The sequence below is a fragment of the Oncorhynchus tshawytscha genome, linkage group LG01 (genome assembly GCF_018296145.1).
Source record: "Oncorhynchus tshawytscha isolate Ot180627B linkage group LG01, Otsh_v2.0, whole genome shotgun sequence".
Taxonomy (NCBI): domain Eukaryota; kingdom Metazoa; phylum Chordata; class Actinopteri; order Salmoniformes; family Salmonidae; genus Oncorhynchus; species Oncorhynchus tshawytscha.
The window spans coordinates 44,516-63,978 of record NC_056429.1 but is presented as its reverse complement, the minus strand read 5'-3'; the positions used below and the strand labels follow the sequence as shown (position 1 = coordinate 63,978).

General features: G+C 43.8%; 1 protein-coding gene across 1 annotated transcript in view; it reads right to left on the bottom strand.

Annotated features, from left to right (window-relative positions):
• Positions 1–19,463, bottom strand: part of LOC112255968 (anoctamin-1-like) — a 137,114-nt gene that overhangs the window by 85,338 nt on the left and 32,313 nt on the right. Inside the window, exons 4-7 of the mRNA XM_042311009.1 lie at positions 12,161–12,259; positions 11,852–12,018; positions 11,680–11,734; positions 8,250–8,301 (exon numbers count right to left, since the gene is read on the bottom strand). Of these exons, the coding sequence (XP_042166943.1) occupies positions 8,250–8,301; positions 11,680–11,734; positions 11,852–12,018; positions 12,161–12,259 (373 nt within the window). The remainder of the gene's footprint in view (positions 1–8,249; positions 8,302–11,679; positions 11,735–11,851; positions 12,019–12,160; positions 12,260–19,463) is intronic.

Here is a 19,463-nt window from a genome sequence, read left to right as displayed (position 1 = left end):
AGACCTGGCCTCTGGATTGAGGTTTAAAAAAACAGGCCGGTATAAAGATCTAAGGGCGACAGAAAAGGTGACGGAATCGAACCGGCATTGCTTTTCCCAGTCTACAGGACGAAGGTAAATAGTCTTTATTCTCGAATTTGGGAGGAATTATTTAAGCTATTTTTGATTGAATGTGCTAAAGGAGTTTGGATTTAATCAATGATAGGTGCTTGAATATTCTGAACAAATACAATGGGTTTCTACTTTGTGTTTTAACCAAAATCGATAGGAAGGAAGAAATGGGTCTGAAATTACTCGTGGTAAGGTGCACTACCAACACTAAACTAGGACTTAATAAATCTTGGTCTTGCAAGCCAAAATACTTTTTTAAGGGTGAGATATAGTACGTATTGTTAGATGGGACGGTCGTTCTGTACAAATAGGATAGCCATTAATTCAATAGACATACCTAAATAAAGTTTTAACCTAGTAGTCTATCTGTATATGGGAAGTAGTCTGACTATGAAAAGTAGCAGATAGATATATTAAAACAGGTGAGGATAAATTAGGCTTGGTGAGAAGGCAGGGCAATTCTAGGCGAACATAATAACTGAACCCATTCAATACTGAAAGAAATTAATATCTAAGGGGTGGAGAGGGAAACTGATTCTAGAGTAGTGAGATATGAGATATTAACGTTGAAAGTCCCAAGGAACAATAGTTTATAATGAGCTTATAATTGTATACGGGTGCAATTTAATTTCCGATCAAAAGTCATCTATAGATGAAGTTTCCAGACAGGAGAAATACATACATACATACATACCCATACACATTGATTATCATTATAGACCCATACACATAGTCAGACAGGAGAGCAACTAAACTGAGTAACGGTAAATAGCAGATTCATAGAAATACACGCACATAGAAGGTAAAAAATAGAAATGTATAGACAAGTGATTAAATACCATAGCTACTAGTAATGGTAAGGATTTAACGAACGTGTATAGTAAATCTTCAAAGGAGGTCCCGGAATTAACGGGAGATGAGAAATAATGCAGGGAAGAGATAAGAGAAACACCTATTTTGGCCCGACATGGAGGAGTAAGTTTAAAGAAGGAACGATAATTCGCTCACGTGTGAGACCTAATAACTTATCAAGAGTCACGGATAGTAACTATTCCTAATTTCTGATAGAGGAGAGCGAGATTAAGGAGAATCCTCACTGAGGGAAAACTTTGGGTTTTTAAATTAGGGCTACTTTCTGTTGTCCAGATGCCGGAGTTACAAATACAGACAACTGTAAAATGGGTCTATTTGCGGAGAATCTCAGTCAGTTCCATAGTGTTGGTGGTATAGTGGTGAGCGTAGCAGTCTTACAAACTGCAGTCCAGGGTTCGGTTCCCAGCTGAGGCGTTAACTAAAAAAAATCAGAGTTTTAAATAGTTTGTTTGGTTCAAATTGAAAGACTAATTCGTTCAACTTAAAATAAGGACGAAGCATATTTTGATGCAAGACGATGTCTGTTCACTAAATGATCTCTTTGAATAATGTATTGGGAATAGAGTCGTAATTAAAATGCTAAATCAAAGACGATACAGTAACTTAAATCAAATGAATTCTAAATAATAACGAAGAGACAATACAATAGATTTGTGTCCATCGAAATGTTCTTATAAATTTAGCGAATTGGGAGATGAGATCTTGATTGATATTGTAAATTCTAATTCAGGATTCAACAGATGTGATAAATTAGGTTTGGTTTATCGAACCCGTACTACTGTTGCTGCAGACAGCCAACAATTATTTACAATTAATTGAAAGTCGTTGCGGATTGGGTCGAGGTTGAGCGCTTGTTGATGACATCACTCGCAAGGCACTTTTGTCGCCACAGAAATTATGTCGTGACTGGGGGTAATGGAGAAAATTGTGAAAATGCGTGCATTATTGTTTTGAGTCACTTTTCAGAAGTTGATAAAAATGTCAAAATACATTTTTAAAAGTAGTTTGTAAGTTGTCAGGGTAGTCAGGAAAGATGCTAAAAACTAGCAGCTGATTCGCTAGGTGGGCATCATTGATTTGTGGCGTTTATTTGGACTGTATTAGGCTATGAGAAAGGGAGATTGAATGTCTGAATTGTAAAACATAGTGATAATGGATTCTGATGGTTATTGATTCCTGGTTTGATTGTTTATGTAACACCAGTGAATTTGATCACTGTTTCCATTATGTGGAACAATGTTAGGGTATTCATGTTGAAAAGCAACCTCGATAGTAAAAAACAATTCCATATGTTTTGGGAAATTAGCTAGGTTGATTTTGGTTATTTGAGCTTTTCCCCTGATACGTAGACATCTGTAACAGGGTTTTTTCTTGAGGAACATGCAGATGGTGTTTTGTTTTATTGAGATGTAAACATGAGTCTCTAAGTAATTTTGTCATCTGAAGCATTATAGTAGTGAGTTTTTGTATAGTTTGTTTTTTGCCGATAAAAGTGGTTTGTTTATTTGGTTACTGATGATTGTTTATTCTAGGAGTTGATTTAACTTAATTAAGCATTTGTTCTGGGGTGTTTAAGTAGGCTTCTTTATACCGGGATGGATGGAAGTTATCTAAAATATGTGAGTTGAAGGATCCATGGAAAAAATACGTTTACATTTTTATTAAATATCTAGGATTAAATTATGGATTTCTTACACTGAGAAATGTACATTTGCGGCAGAGGGAAAAAGTAATACATTGGATAATAATGTTATCTGGTTAATCTAAGGGTAGCATGTTCATTTAAGTAAACATATACATTGACGTTGTTTAAAATGTATGATTAATGATTTGAGGTAAAGGGGAATTATCATCAGGCTTAGTTTATAGTTCACTTTTGAGTTTCTGAATCGAAGTAGCATAGTGAATGCTAGTTAGGTGTTTTGTGTTCTTCTGGGAAAATTGATGTTTAGGTGTCTCACTTTTAGATGTTTCCTGGGATTATAATCTTGGGGAGAGTGGTTGAGATTAGGGTGGCAGTGTAGCCTATTGGTTAGAGAGTTGGGCTAGGAACTGGAAGGTTGCAAGTTCAAACCCCCGAGCTGACAAGGTACCAATCTGTCGTTTGGCCCCTGAACAGGCAGTTAACCCACTGTTCCTAGGCCGTCATTGAAAATAAGAATTTGTTCTTAACTGACTTGCCTGGTTAAATAAAGGTAAAATTAAAAAAATAGAGGCCATAAACAACCAAATTGAAAAAGGCCTGGAAGTTTTGTTTATTCATTAAGGTTAGCAAATATATTATTTTTTTATTTTTTTTATTTCACATTTATTTAACCAGGTAGGCTAGTTGAGAACAAGTTCTCATTTGCAACTGCGACCTGGCCAAGATAAAGCATAGCAGTGTGAACAGACAACACAGAGTTACACATGGAGTAAACAATTAACAAGTCAATAACACAGTAGAAAAAAAGGGGAGTCTATATACATTGTGTGCAAAAGGCATGAGGAGGTAGGCGAATAATTACAATTTTGCAGATTAACACTGGAGTGATAAATGATCAGATGGACATGTACAGGTAGAGATATTGGTGTGCAAAAGAGCAGAAAAGTAAATAAATAAAAACAGTATGGGGATGAGGTAGGTGAAAATGGGTGGGCTATTTACCAATAGACTATGTACAGCTGCAGTGATCGGTTAGCTGCTCAGATAGCAGATGTTTGAAGTTGGTGAGTCTAAAGTCTAAAGCAGTGAGTAAAACAAACTTAGGGAGGAGGCTTCTGATGTTGACATGCATGAAACCAAGGCTTTTTCGATCACAGAAGTCAACAAATGAGGGTGCCTGGGGACATGCAGGGCCTGGGTTTACCTCCACATCACCCGCGGAACAGAGAAGGAGTAGTATGAGGGTGCGGCTAAAGGCTATCAAAACTGGTCGCCTAGAGCGTTGGGGACAGAGAATAAGAGGAATAAGAGGGCATAATGCGCAGACAGGGGTATGGTGGGGTGCGGGTACAGCGGAGGTAAGCCCAGGCACTGGGTGATGATGAGAGAGGTTGTATCTCTGGACATGCTGGTTGTAATGGGTGAGGTCACCGCATATGTGGGAGGTGGGACAAAGGAGGTATCAGGGGTATGAAGAGTGGAACTAGGGGCTCCATTGTGAACTAAAACAATGATAACTAACCTGAACAACAGTATACAAGGCATATTGACATTTGAGAGAGACATACAGCGAGGCATACAGTAATCACAGGTGTTGAATTGGGAGAGCTAGCTAAAACAGTAGGTGAGACAACAACAGCTAATCAGCTAGCACAACAACAGCAGGTAAAATGGCGTTAACTAGGCAGAGGGAGAGTCGGATTAACTACACACAGAGCCTGAGTGCGGCTGGGGCCGACAGATAAAACATAAACAAGCAGAATGGAGTACCGTGATTAATGGACAGTCCAGCATGCATCAGCTATGTAGCCAAGTGATCAGTGTCCAGGGGGCAGCGGTGGATGGGGCAGGGAAGCTGGACTGGCGAGTGTTATCCAGGTTAAAAAAACGAACAATGACTAAAAAGCTTGTAGCTAGTTAGCTGGTTAGCTTCTGGAGGTTCTTGAGTGTGTTCTAAAAATTAAAAATAATAGCGATTCCGTATCACATTGGGTGAGGCAGCTTACCGGAAGGTATAAACAAATAAAAAATCGAAAGAGATAGAAAGTAAATATGGGTCCAGTGAGTGTTTGGGACGCGGGATTCAGACGGTTAGCAGGCCTGTGCTAACAAGCTAACAGTTAGTAGGCCAGGGCTAAACAAGGTAGCAGTTAGCGGACCGGGGCTAAACAAGCTAGCAGTTAGCAGGCCGAATTAGCAAGCAAGGAGATAGCAAGGGCTAGAGAGTTAGCCTTTGGGGGACGTCGCGATGGGGTGTGTCTGTTTATTCCTCTTCATGCGGTGACATCGATAGACCGGTCGTGGGTCCGGATATTGTAGCCCAGGAGTATGCTACGGTGGTAGCACAGGGGCTCTGGCCGGGCTAGCTTCAAGCTAAGTGGGTGGAAACGCTAGCCAGGAGTAATCATCCGGGGTTGCGGTTAGCTAGGTAGCTAGTTGTGAAGATCCAGCAGAAGATGTTCCGTTTGCGGTGGGAATCCGGGGATAAAAAAATAAATAGGTCCGTTATGCTCTGGTTAGAGTCGCGTTGTTCGAACTGGCGAGAGCTTTCCGAGCTAAAGGTTAGCTGATGACCGGTTAGCTGAAGACCGCTAGCAATGTTTTGCTGACTGATAGCTGGTAGTTAGCTGGTTAGCTTTAGTCGAGGGGTTCCGGATCCGAAGTAAATATAAATACTTTAGGAAAAATAGCTACATTGGGTGAGGCGGGTTGCAGGAGAGTATTTAGAAGTTGAGGTTTAGCAAAATGTTTTAAAAGATATGCGGAAAAAAAATGAAAAAAACGATATATACAAAGGGACGCGACACGACAAGACGTCTTACTGCTACGCCATCTTGGACAATAATAATATACACATAAAACATTTGTTAGGACTATTTCTTTTAGTGCAAAGGTATTTTAAAGAGGCACGCTCACATATGGAACTTTATGAGTTTTTATTTGATGAGTTTTAATTACACAAGTGAATTTTTTTGATTTTAAGGATAAAGGGTTCTTTAATATGTCTAATGTAGTATGGAACAGGACTATAAAAGGGTGGTATAACCTGTTGACCTTATTATGGCTCTCTTTTGGGGTCTGATCAGCCTCAGGGGAGAGCCATTTGTATAATGAATTTGTGGTCATTTGGGTTACTAGTTTTAAGGTAAATTAATTATAATGGAGTTTTAGTTTGGGGTTAGAATTATTGTTTGAATCACTGATGAGAAAGTGTTTCAGGATTCTGTTTTACAATATTAGATGTGAAGTTTTTGAATTGGCTATTATTGATTTGGTATTACAACAGAGAAAAAAATCCTATTTATCATTGAGAATAAATAGGGGGAGATAAGATTCATTGAGGTTTGGATAGGAGATATATTAAGCCAATAGGGCAGGGAATTACATAGAAAAATACGTTTCAGTTCTTAGGGGTGATAAATTACTGTCGATAAGGTATTTCACACTATGCAACATATATTAAATTCATGTTATTGTCAGATAGAATACTGAGGATCCCTGAAGGAAAGAGCTTGTTAGTGTAGGAAGGATTTTGATATGGTTAGCATTTGTTTTGGCTTTGTATGACTGTTAGGAGGTTTTTTAAATAGTATTAAATTTAACAGGAATATAGGACATCTGTGATGATTTAGGATTATTGTTAGAATAAAGATAGATTGATTAAGGAAATGTAAGGACTTTAGAGATTGCCACTCATAGACATGTTTTTTCTAAAATCAATGACTTTAGATGAAGTCAAACAGTGAGAAGCTTAGTGGTATTTGAGAGATAGGAGAGAAAAGGGTTACTGTTTAAATCGGTAAATATATATGTTTTAGAAAATATATAAGTAGCACAGATACTTCTTAAAGTAGATAAGACACTTGACAGAGAATTGGTACAGGATTGACATGAATGGACGCCCAAGGGAGAATTGAACATGTGGAAAATGAAAGGGGCGCTCCTACGTGATGATGTCAAACATAAGGATAATTTACTAATCTTACCTAAGTCATTGTTTAGAGTAGGCAAGGTTGTTACCTGGGCAGAACCAGGTAACAAAGAGGGGATGGGTAAATTGTGTTCTAGGATAGGATGTGACCTACGGGATAATTAACTAATAAATAAAAAAATTAGCTAACAAGTAGGTATAGAAGTTAAAGATATAATCAGATAGAACAAATGAGAAACTGTTTGTTAACCAAACCTGTATGTCCACGATAACCATGTGTATGTGACAAATAAAATTTGATTTGATTTGATTTGATTTGATGCACTACAGGTGAATTACAGGTGAAGTCACTCAATCCAGTCCCTGAGGCCTGTTGGGGGGACCATACCAAGGACTCTTGGTGACAGCTAGCTGAAAGAACTACCCGGATTCATATCACACTGCGGGAGGGTAAGACACTTTGCCACTGTCGAACAATAACAGAGTTCGAGAGGAGAACTGGAATTAACAGAATTCTGGGGGCCATCTCTTGAATGAAGATTATCTTACCTGTCATTCCATCACTGTTCTTGTTCATAGAAGTGAAAATGTGTCTGACTCTTGCTAATGATGTGTTTTCTGGAAGAGGGTGGGGCTTTATAGGTGAGCTGTCCATCCTAAGCTGTATGGTTTGGGACCTAATTCCTGACCATATTCCTGATACAACCATGAACACCGAGAAGGGGGTAATATTGACAGCTCACATCATGTGAGAGGGCTACATAAATCTACATACCCAGCATGGAAGGAGATGGAGTGTAGTGAAAGTAAGGGTTTCAGTTGATAACCTAGTGCATTCCAGGTAGAAAAAGTTAGAGCAGCTGATTGCTCTACAGTCAGCCAAATACAGTGCCTTGCGAAAGTATTCGGCCCCCTTGAACTTTGAGACCTTTTGCCACATTTCAGGCTTCAAACATAAAGATATAAAACTGTATTTTTTTGTGAAGAATCAACAACAAGTGGGACACAATCATGAAGTGGAACGACATTTATTGGATATTTCAAACTTTTTTAACAAATCAAAAACTGAAAAATTGGGCGTGCAAAATTATTCAGCCCCTTTACTTTCAGTGCAGCAAACTCTCTCCAGAAGTTCAGTGAGGATCTCTGAATGATCCAATGTTGACCTAAATGACTAATGATGATAAATACAATCCACCTGTGTGTAATCAAGGTTATTCATTCCTAAGTTTTCTGTTCATTAGAACTGTCAGCTCAGTGGTGATTGATAATGTTGAGGGGTCAAAAGTTACCTGGGAGTGTGTTAGTAAGTTAGAATGAACTTTTCACCTGACTTTGTCCCGGTCGAGAGGGGATTCTGTTAAAGCAATGAAATGACGTCATGATCTGTATATAAACTGTTGCTCGTGGTTAAGTGGCAGCGCGCTCCGAGAATAAATTCTGTTACCTATTATTGAAAGACTGGTCTCCATCTATTTTATGCAAACAAGAATCTTACAAATTCTCATAAAATAGATTAAGCGTTTTCAATTAATGAAAACACATTGGCATAATTAAATTACAGTAACAGATATACAGATACAGTGAGGGAGAGAGACAGCGAGAGAGATTTACAGATACAGAGAGAGATACAGATACAGAGAGAGATATACAGAGCGAGAGGGAGATACAAAGAAAGATAGTGCTCACCAGTGGCTTGGCAAGTCTGTGTACAGGCGGTGCGTGTCAATATCTCCTTGACCTAGACACAGGTACACACAAACAAACACAAACATAGGAAATGAAGGTTGTGACTCCTTTACTGATGCTCTTGTTATGACATGTTTCCATGCACTGTGATAATTTCATATTAAACTGATTATGACAGTAGGTAGATTAACAGATAAAATTGAAGTAAGCAAAAGCCAGTTAAAACACCTGTTTTTCAAAATATTAGGACATGTAAACCCCTTAATCGGCATTCCAGCTGTGTAGATTTTATTGATCCATTTTTTGCTCGTGTCACTGCTCTTTATTAAGCTTTACGCATCTGCCACAAGGCCTTCGTCAGAGCTTTATTAACATAATTTCTCCCAATAGGCCGAAAAAGCTATTTCAAGTCCGCAAGGTCCCAATGGATTCTTTCAGTAAACAGCATCTCTACAGATGATCAAGCACCTCTTCAACCACAGCAGCCACTTCATTGGTTGCAAAGTTCAATTTGTGAACTGGTTCCAAGTCCTGAATAGCCCCCCCCCCCCCATTTAATCTCATCCTCTTTGATACAATGCCTCTAAGTATTTTATGTAATAAACTTTGATCCGCGGGGCGTATTTGATCCGCGGGGCGCGCGGGGCGTATTTGATCCGCGGGGCGTATTTGATCTATTTGATCCGCGTGGCGTATTTGATCCGCGGGGCGTATTTGATCCGCGGGGCGTATTTGATCCGCGGGGCGCATGTGCTAGCATCAACCGTGCAAGCCCTCTTTTGCGTGAGTGAAATGAAATCGGAACAACTGAATGTTTTATAAGTAGTTTTTAAATGCAAACTATATATGCTTCCCAAAAAAAAACATGGTTGCTGTGGTAGAACTTTTATTTTGATTGCCGTTTTTGATTGATTTTGATTGCCGTGTCCATGTAAACAGGATTATTAGGGGAAATGTTCATCTAGCAAGCATCTAAATATTTCATTTGAACTATTAAATTAATCTGACTATCCACAATAATCACATGATTAATCATTACCTTATCCACAATCACATGATCAACCCTATTAACCCATAACCTAGCCATAATAATGACATGATCAACCCTATCAACCCCTATTACTAGTCTGTTCAACCTCTCTTTTGTATTGTCTGAGATCCCCCAGAGATTTGAAAGCTGCTGCGGTCACCTCTCTTCAAAGGGGAGACAATCTAGACCCTAACTGTTACAGACCTATGTCTATACTACCCTGCCTTTCTAAGGTCTTTGAAAGCCAAGTTAACAAAAAGATCACAGACCATTTCAAATCCCACCGTACCTTCTTCGCTATGCAATCTGGTTTCCGAGCTGGTCATGGGTGCACCTCAGCCACGCTCAAGGTCCTAAACGATATCATATCTGCCATCGACAAAAGACAGTACTGTGCAGCCGTATTCATCGACCTGGCCAAGGCCTTCGACTCCGTCAATCACTGTATTCCTATAGACAGCCTTGGTTTCTCAAATGACTGCCTCACCTGGTTCACCAACTACTTCTCAGACAGAGTTCAGTGTGTCAAATCGGAGAGCCTCTTGTCCGGACCTCTGGCAGTCTCTATGGGGGTGCCACAGGGTTCAATTCTCGGGCTGACTCTTTTCTCTGTATACACCAATGATGTCGCTCTTGTGGCTGGTAATTCTCTGATCCACCTCTATGCGACGACACCATTCTGTATACTTCTGGCCCTTCTTTGGCCACTGTGTTAACTAACCTCCAGACAAGTTTCAATGCCATACAACTCTCCTTCCGTGGCCTCTAACTGCTCTTAAATAATACAAGTAAAACTAAATGCATACTCTTCAATCGATCACTACCCACACCCGTCTGCCCGTCTAGCATCACTGCTCTGGATGGTTCTGACTTAGAATATGTCGACAACTACAAATACCTAGGTGTCTGGTTAGACTGTAAACTCTCCTTCCAGACTCACATTAAGCATCTCCGATCCAACATTAAATCTAGAATCGGCTTCCTATTTCACAACAAAGCCTCGTTCACTCACGCCGCCAACCATACCCTCGTAAAACTGACTATCCTACCAATCCTCAACTTCGGCGATGTCATTTACAAAATAGCTTCCAACAATATACTCAGCAAATTGGATGCAGTCGATCACAGCGCTATCCGTTTTGTCACCAAAGCCCCATAAGCTACCCACCACTGCGACCCGCCTTTCCATCCAGTTCTCTGCTGCCAATGACTGGAACGAACTGCAAAAATCTCTGAAGCTGGAGACTCATATCTCCCTCACTAACTTTAAGCACCAGCTGTCAGAGCAGCTTTCAGATCATTGCATCTGTACACAGCCCATCTGTAAATAGCCCATCCAACTAACCTCATCCCCATATTGTTATTTATTTTAATTATTTTTTTGCCTGCTTTGCACCCCAGTATCTCTACTTGCACATTCATCTTCTGCACTTCTATCACTCCAGTGTTTATTTGCTAAATTGTAATTATTTCGCTACTATGGCCTATTTATTGCCTTACCTCACTAATCTTACTTCATTTGCACACACTGTGTATAGACTTTTCTATTGTGTTATTGACTGTACATTTGTTTATCCTATGTGTAACTCTGTGTTGTCTTTGTCACACCACTTTGCTTTATCTTGGCCAGGTCGCAGTTGTAAAGGAGAACTTGTTCTCAGCAAGCTTACCTGGTTAAATAGAGGTGCATTTTTATTTTTTTCTCATGATTAACCCTATGAACCCTATCCAAAATAATCACGATTAACCCTGTTAATCTTCACCTTATCCACATTACTCATATGATTAACCCTAACCCTATCCAAAAGAATCACATGATTAACCCTATTTACCCCATCCACAATAATCACATGATTAACCCTATCCACAATAATCACATGATTTATCCTACCCACAATAATCACATGATTAACCCTACCCACAATAATCACATGATTAACCCTACCCACAATAATCACATGATTAATCCTACCCACAATAATCACATGATTAACCCTACCCAATAATCACATGATTAACCCTACCCACAATAATCACATGATTAACCCTACCCACAATAATCACGATTAACCGTATTTACCCTACCCACAATAAATACATGATTAACCGTATTTACCCTACCCACAATAATCACGATTAACCTCATTTACCCTACCCACAATAATCACGATTAACCTCATTTACCCTACCCACAATAATCACGATTAACCCTATTTACCCTACCCACAATAATCACGATTAACCTTATTTACCCTACCCACAATAATCACGATTAACCTTATTTACCCTACCCACAATAATCACATGATTAACCCTATTTGTAACCACAATAGTCAAATTATTGTGTGCATGTAACCGTACTCAGTAAGAAAGTGTTATTGAGAGGTGTGTGTGACTCACTATTCTGCTGCGTACGGAGTAGTCAAATAGAATGTCCTGTGACTTGATTTCAAACCTGTAGAGGATGACAGACATGGTTAGAAAGCATGAGTGAATATGTGTGTAAGCGTTTGTATGTATGTGCAAGCATGTGTGTTTGTATGCATGTGTGTGAGCATGGGTTGGTACTCACAGGTGTAGCTTGTCTCTGGAGAAGGGATGTGAGAGGGTCTTTGTTCGGTTCTGGTGGGATTGTGTGTTTAGTGTTTCTGGGACATCAGGTCGGAAGGGTTTGATCAGGGTTTGATACAACAATGCTATTTTCCCAGCGATGCCCTGAGGCTGCCGCAACTCATAACTCTGTCCAATCAGAGAACACAACACTCATAACTCTGTCCAATCAGAGAACACAACACATGTAACATGGTCACATCAGCTCAATCACAAGATTACTCAAAAAGTTACCAGGTGTGCATGTGTGTTGCTGTGGTAACAGGCATACCTTTTTGACTGGCACTTTGATCTTCTGTAGCTCAGCCTCTCTGCTCAGCGTCGCCCAGGGAACATGCAGCCGGATAAACCCTATACCCTGGGACCTAGACTACATGCGCACACACACACACATAAACCCTACACCCTGGGACCACACACACACACACACACACACACACACACACACACACACACACACACACACACACACAAATCAGGGATCTTCAATGATGCATTTAGGTTGCGTGAGAAATAGGTTGAATTTCAACACTCAGGCTAGTAATGACGATCAAGACGAGTAGAGGATGATCGACAAGTCATCCCAACCCTTAAATCTTTGATTCTGTACACAACACGTCTTAAAGGGATGTTGAACGGAGTGAAAAGCTAAAAACAAAGGTGAAAAAATATTAGACTACAGTAAATGGACAAATCCCTCTGTAGACCCTGACTTTGATGGGCCGCCCCGAGGTGGTGAAGGTAGGAAACAACATCTCCACCTCACTGATCCTGGAGCCCCAAAAGGTGCGTGCTCAGCCCCCTCCTGTAATCACTGTTCACCAATGACTGCGTGACCATGCACGCCTCCAACTCAATCATCATCAAGTTTTCAGATAACACAACAGTAGTGGGCTTGATCACAAGAATGACAAGACAGCCTGTAGGGAGGAAGTGAGGGCACTCAGAGTGTGGTGTCAGGAAAACAACCTCACACTCAACATCAACAAAACAAAGGAGATGATCGTGGACTTCAGGAAACAGAGGGAGAACCCCTCTATCCACATTGATGGGACAGCAGTGGAGAAGGTGGAAAGTTTTAAGATCCTTGGCGTACACACCAACGATAGACTGAAATGGTCAACAGGAACAACAGCGCCTCTTCAACCTCAGGAGGCTGAAGAAATTTGGCGTGTCACCTAAAACCCTCAAACTTTTACAGATGCACATTTGAGAGCATCTAGTCAGGCTGTATCACCGCCTGGTATGGCAACTGCTTTGCCCACAACCTCAGGGCTCACCAGAGGGTGGTGTGATCTGCAACACGCATCACCAGGGGCAAACTACCTGCCCACCAGGTTACCTACAGCACCCGATGTCACAGGAAGGCCGAAAAGATCATCAAGGACAACAACCACCCGAGCCACTGCCTGTTCACCCGCTACCATCCAGAAGGCGAGGTCAGTACAGGTGCCTCAAAGCTGGGACCGAGAGACTGAAAAATATTTTCTATCTCAAGGCCATCAGACTGTTAAACAGCCATCGCTAACACAATCATTGGCCACTCTAACAAATGGATCACTAGTCACTTTATTAATGCAACTTTAATAATGATGTCTACATATCTTGCATTTCTCATCCCAGATGTATATACTGTATTTTATACCATCTATTGCATCTTGACTATGTTGCTAACACATTGCTCATCCACATTTTATATGTATATATTCTTATTCAATACTTTTACTTAGATGTGTGTATTAGGTAGTGGTTGTGGAATTGTTAGATTGCTTGTTAGACATTAATGCACTAGAAGAACTAGAAGTCAGAACTAGAAGCACAAGTTCTAGTCAGAACTAGAAGCACAAGCATTTTGCTACCCTTGCAATAATATCTGCTAGCAAGGTGTACATGACCAATAAAATATTATATATTTGATACAACCTAGCTGACTAGCAGCTGATGCTGGCAAGAAGAAGACACAACCTAGCTGACGCTGACTAGTAGCTGACAACCTAGCCGACACTGGCTAGCAGCTGACACAACCTAGCTGACGCAACCTAGCTGACAACCTACCTGACAAGTAGCTGACGAAACCTAATTTAAAAGTAGCTGAAACATTCTAGATGACACAACCTAGCTGATGCTGACTAGTAGCTGACGCGACCTAGCTGACGAGTAGCTGACGCAACCTAGCTGACGAGAAGCTGACGCAACCTAGCTGACGAGAAGCTGACGCAACCTAGCTGACGAGAAGCTGACGCAACCTAGCTGACGAGAAGCTGACGCAACCTAGCTGACGAGAAGCTGACTCAACCTAGCTGATGCAACCTAGATGACTAGTAGTGTAAATACAATCTAGCTGACACAACTCAGCCGACAAGCAGCTGACGCAACCCAGCTGACGAGTAGCTGACGCAACCTAGCTGACAAGCAGCTGACACAACCCAGCTGACGCGCAGCTGACACAACCTAGCTGACGCGCAACCTAATTGACAAGGAGCTGAAACAACCTAGATGACACAACCTAGCTGACGCTGACTAGTAGCTGACACAACCTCGCCGACAAGTGGATGAAGAGTAGCTGACCCAACCTCGCTGACAAACCTAGCTGACGCTGACTAGTAGCTGACGCAACCTCGCCAAAAACTAGATGACGAGTAGCTGAGGCAACCTCGCTGACGAATAGCTGATGCAACCTCGCTGACGAGTAGCTGAGGCAACCTCGCTGACGAATAGCTGATGCAACCTTGCTGACAACCTAGCCGACACTGGCTAGCAGCTGACACAACCTAGCTGACGCAACCTAGCTGACAACCTACCTGACAAGTAGCTGACGAAACCTAATTTAAAAGTAGCTGAAACATTCTAGATGACACAACCTAGCTGATGCTGACTAGTAGCTGACGCGACCTAGCTGACGAGTAGCTGACGCAACCTAGCTGACGAGAAGCTGACGCAACCTAGCTGACGAGAAGCTGACGCAACCTAGCTGACGAGAAGCTGACGCAACCTAGCTGACGAGTAGCTGACTCAACCTAGCTGATGCAACCTAGATGACTAGTAGTGTAAATACAATCTAGCTGACACAACTCAGCCCGACAAGCAGCTGATGCAACCCAGCTGACGAGTAGCTGACGCAACCTAGCTGACGCGCAGCTGACACAACCCAGCTGACGCGCAGCTGACATAACCCAGCTGACGCGCAGCTGACACAACCTAGCTGACGCGCAGCTGACACAACCTAGCTGACGCGCAACCTAATTGACAAGGAGCTGAAACAACCTAGATGACACAACCTAGCTGACGCTGACTAGTAGCTGACACAACCTCGCCGACAAGTGGATGAAGAGTAGCTGACCCAACCTCGCTGACAAACCTAGCTGACGCTGACTAGTAGCTGACGCAACCTCGCCAAAAACTAGATGACGAGTAGCTGAGGCAACCTCGCTGACGAATAGCTGATGCAACCTCGCTGATGAGTAGCTGACTCAACCTAGCTGATGCAACCTAGATGACTAGTAGTGTAAATACAATCTAGCTGACACAACTCAGCCGACAAGCAGCTGACGCAACCCAGCTGACGAGTAGCTGACGCAACCTAGCTGACAAGCAGCTGACACAACCCAGCTGACGCGCAGCTGACACAACCCAGCTGACGCGCAGCTGACACAACCTAGCTGACGCGCAGCTGACACAACCTAGCTGACGCGCAGCTGACACAACCTAGCTGACGCGCAACCTAATTGACAAGGAGCTGAAACAACCTAGATGACACAACCTGGCTGACGCTGACTAGTAGCTGACACAACCTCGCCGACAAGTGGATGAAGAGTAGCTGACCCAACCTCGCTGACAAACCTAGCTGACGCTGACTAGTAGCTGACGCAACCTCGCCAAAAACTAGATGACGAGTAGCTGAGGCAACCTCGCTGACGAATAGCTGATGCAACCTCGCTGACGAGTAGCTGAGGCAACCTCGCTGACGAATAGCTGATGCAACCTCGCTGACGAGTAGCTGAGGCAACCTCGCTGACGAATAGCTGACGCAACCTAGCTGACAACCTACCTGACAAGTAGCTGACGAAACCTAATTTAAAAGTAGCTGAAACATTCTAGATGACACAACCTAGCTGATGCTGACTAGTAGCTGTCACAAACTCGCCGACAAGTAGATGAAGAGTAGCTGACGAAACCTCGCTGACAAACCTAGCTGACGCTGACTAGTAGCTGACGCAACCTCGCCAAAAACTAGATGACAAGTAGCTGACGCAACCTCGCTGACGAGTAGCTGAGGCAACATCGCTGACAACCTAGCTGATGCAACCTAGCTGACAACCCAGCTGATGAGCAGCTGACGCAACCTAGCTGACGAGCAGCTGATGAGCAGCTGACGCAACCTAGCTGATGAGCAGCTGACAAGCAGCTGACACAACCCAGCTGCCACAACCTACCTGATGCAAAGCTAACAACCTAGCTGACAAGCAGCTGAAAAATCCTAGATGACACAACCAAGCTGACGCTGACTAGTAGCTGACGCAACCTAGCTGACGAGTAGCTGACACAACCTAGCTGACGAGTAGCTGACGCAACCTAGCTGATGCAACCTAGATGACTAGTAGTGTAAATACAATCTAGCTGACACAACTCAGCCAACAATCAGCTGACACAACCCAGCTGACGAGTAGCTGACGCAACCTAGCTGACAAGCAGCTGACACAACCCAGCTGACGCGCAGCTGACACAACCTAGCTGACGCGCAGCTGACACAACCTAGCTGATGCGCAGCTGACACAACCTAGCTGACGCGCAGCTGACACAACCTAGCTGACGCGCAGCTGACACAACCTAGCTGAAGCGCAACCTAATTGACAAGGAGCTGAAACAACCTAGATGACACAACCTAGCTGACGCTGACTAGTAGCTGACACAACCTCACCGACAAGTGGATGAAGAGTAGCTGACCCAACCTCGCTGACAAACCTAGCTGACGCTGACTAGTAGCTGACGCAACCTCGCCAAAAACTAGATGACGAGTAGCTGAGGCAACCTCGCTGACGAATAGCTGATGCAACCTCGCTGACGAGTAGCTGACTCAACCTAGCTGATGCAACCTAGATGACTAGTAGTGTAAATACAATCTAGCTGACACAACTCAGCCGACAAGCAGCTGACGCAACCCAGCTGACGAGTAGCTGACGCAACCTAGCTGACAAGCAGCTGACACAACCCAGCTGACGCGCAGCTGACACAACCCAGCTGACGCGCAGCTGGCACAACCTAGCTGACGCGCAGCTGACACAACCTAGCTGACGCGCAGCTGACACAACCTAGCTGACGCGCAGCTGACACAACCTAGCTGACAAGGAGCTGAAACAACCTAGATGACACAACCTAGCTGACGCTGACTAGTAGCTGATACAACCTCGACGACAAGTGGATGAAGAGTAGCTGACCCAACCTCGCTGACGAATAGCTGATGCAACCTCGCTGACGAGTAGCTGAGGCAACCTCGCTGACGAATAGCTGAGGCAACCTCGCTGACGAATAGCTGAGGCAACCTCGCTGACGAATAGCTGAGGCAACCTCGCTGACAACCTAGCTGACGAGCAGCTGACGCAATCTAGCTAACAAGCAGCTGACAAGCAGCTGACACAATGCAGCTGACACAACCTACCTGACGAGTAGCTGACAACCTAGCTGACAAGGAGCTGAAACAACCTAGATGACAAAACCTAGCTGACGAAGACTACTAGCTGACGCAACTTAGCTGACGCAACCTAGCTGACGAGTAGCTGATGCAACCTAGCTGACGAGCAGCTGGCGCAACCTAGCTGACGAGCAGATGACAGGCAAATGACACAACCCAGCTGACACAACCTACCTGATGAGTAGCTGACAACCAAGCTGACAAGGAGCTGAAACAACCTAGATGACACAACCTAGTTGACGCTGACCAGTAGCTGACACATCCTAGCTGACGCAATCTAGCTGACGAGTAGCTGACGCAACCTAGCTGACGAGTAGCTGACGCAACCTAGCTGACGAGAAGCTGACGCAACATCGCTGACCACCTAGCTGATGCAACATCGCTGACAACCTAGTTGATGCAACCTAGCTGACAACCCAGCTGATGAGCAGCTGACGCAACCTAGCTGACGAGCAGCTGATGAGCAGCTGACGCAACCTAGCTGACGAGCAGCTGACAAGCAGCTGACACAACCCAGCTGCCACAACCTACCTGATGCAAAGCTAACAACCTAGCTGACAAGCAGCTGAAAAATCCTAGATGACACAACCAAGCTGACGCTGACTAGTAGCTGACGCAACCTAGCTGACGAGTAGCTGACACAACCTAGCTGACGAGAAGCTGACGCAACCTAGCTGACGAGTAGCTGACGCAACCTAGCTGATGCAACCTAGATGACTAGTAGTGTAAATACAATCTAGCTGACACAACTCAGCCGACAAGCAGCTGACACAACCCAGCTGACGAGTAGCTGACGCAACCTAGCTGACAAGCAGCTGACACAACCCAGCTGACGCGCAGCTGACACAACCTAGCTGACGCGCAGCTGACACAACCTAGCTGACGCTGACTAGTAGCTGACGCAACCTCGCCAAAAACTAGATGACGAGTAGCTGAGGCAACCTCGCTGACGAGTAGCTGAGGCAACCTCGCTGACGAGTAGCTGAGGCAACCTCGCTGACGAGTAGCTGAGGCAACCTCGCTGACGAATAGCTGATGCAACCTCGCTGACGAATAGCTGATGCAACCTCGCTGACGAGTAGCTGAGGCAACCTCGCTGACGAGTAGCTGAGGCAACCTCGCTGACGAGTAGCTGAGGCAACCTCACTGACGAATAGCTGATGCAACCTCGCTGACGAGTAGCTGAGGCAACCTCGCTGACAACCTAGCTGACGAGCAGCTGACGCAATCTAGCTGACAAGCAGCTGACAAGCAGCTGACACAATGCAGCTGACACAACCAACCTGACAAGTAGCTGACGCAACCTAATTGACCAGTAGCTGAAACAACCTCGCTGACAACCTATCTGACGCAACCTCGCCAAAAACTAGATGGCAAGTAGCTAATGAACCTCGCTGACGAGAAGCTGAGGCAACCTCGCTGACAACCTAGCTGACCAAACCTAGCTGACGAGCAGCTGACGCAACCTAGCTGACGAGCAGCTGACGCAAACTAGCTGACGAGCAGCTGACAAGCAGCTGACAAAACCCAGCTGACACAACCTACCTGACAAGCAGCTGAAATAACCTAGATGACACAACCTAGCTGACACAACCTAGCTGACGAGTAGCTGACACAACCTAGTTGACGAGCAGCTGACACACAACCTAGCTGACAAGCAGCTGACACACAACCTAGCTGACGAGCAGCTAACGAGTAGCTGACACACAATCTAGCTGAAGAGTAGATGACACAATCTAACTGACGAGCAGCAGACGCAACCTAGCTGAGAAGTAGCTGACAACCTAGCTGACGCTGGAAAGTGGCTGACACAACCTAGCTAACTGCTAGCTGCCACACAACCTAGCTGACAAACAGCTGCCACACATCCAAGCTAACGAGCAGC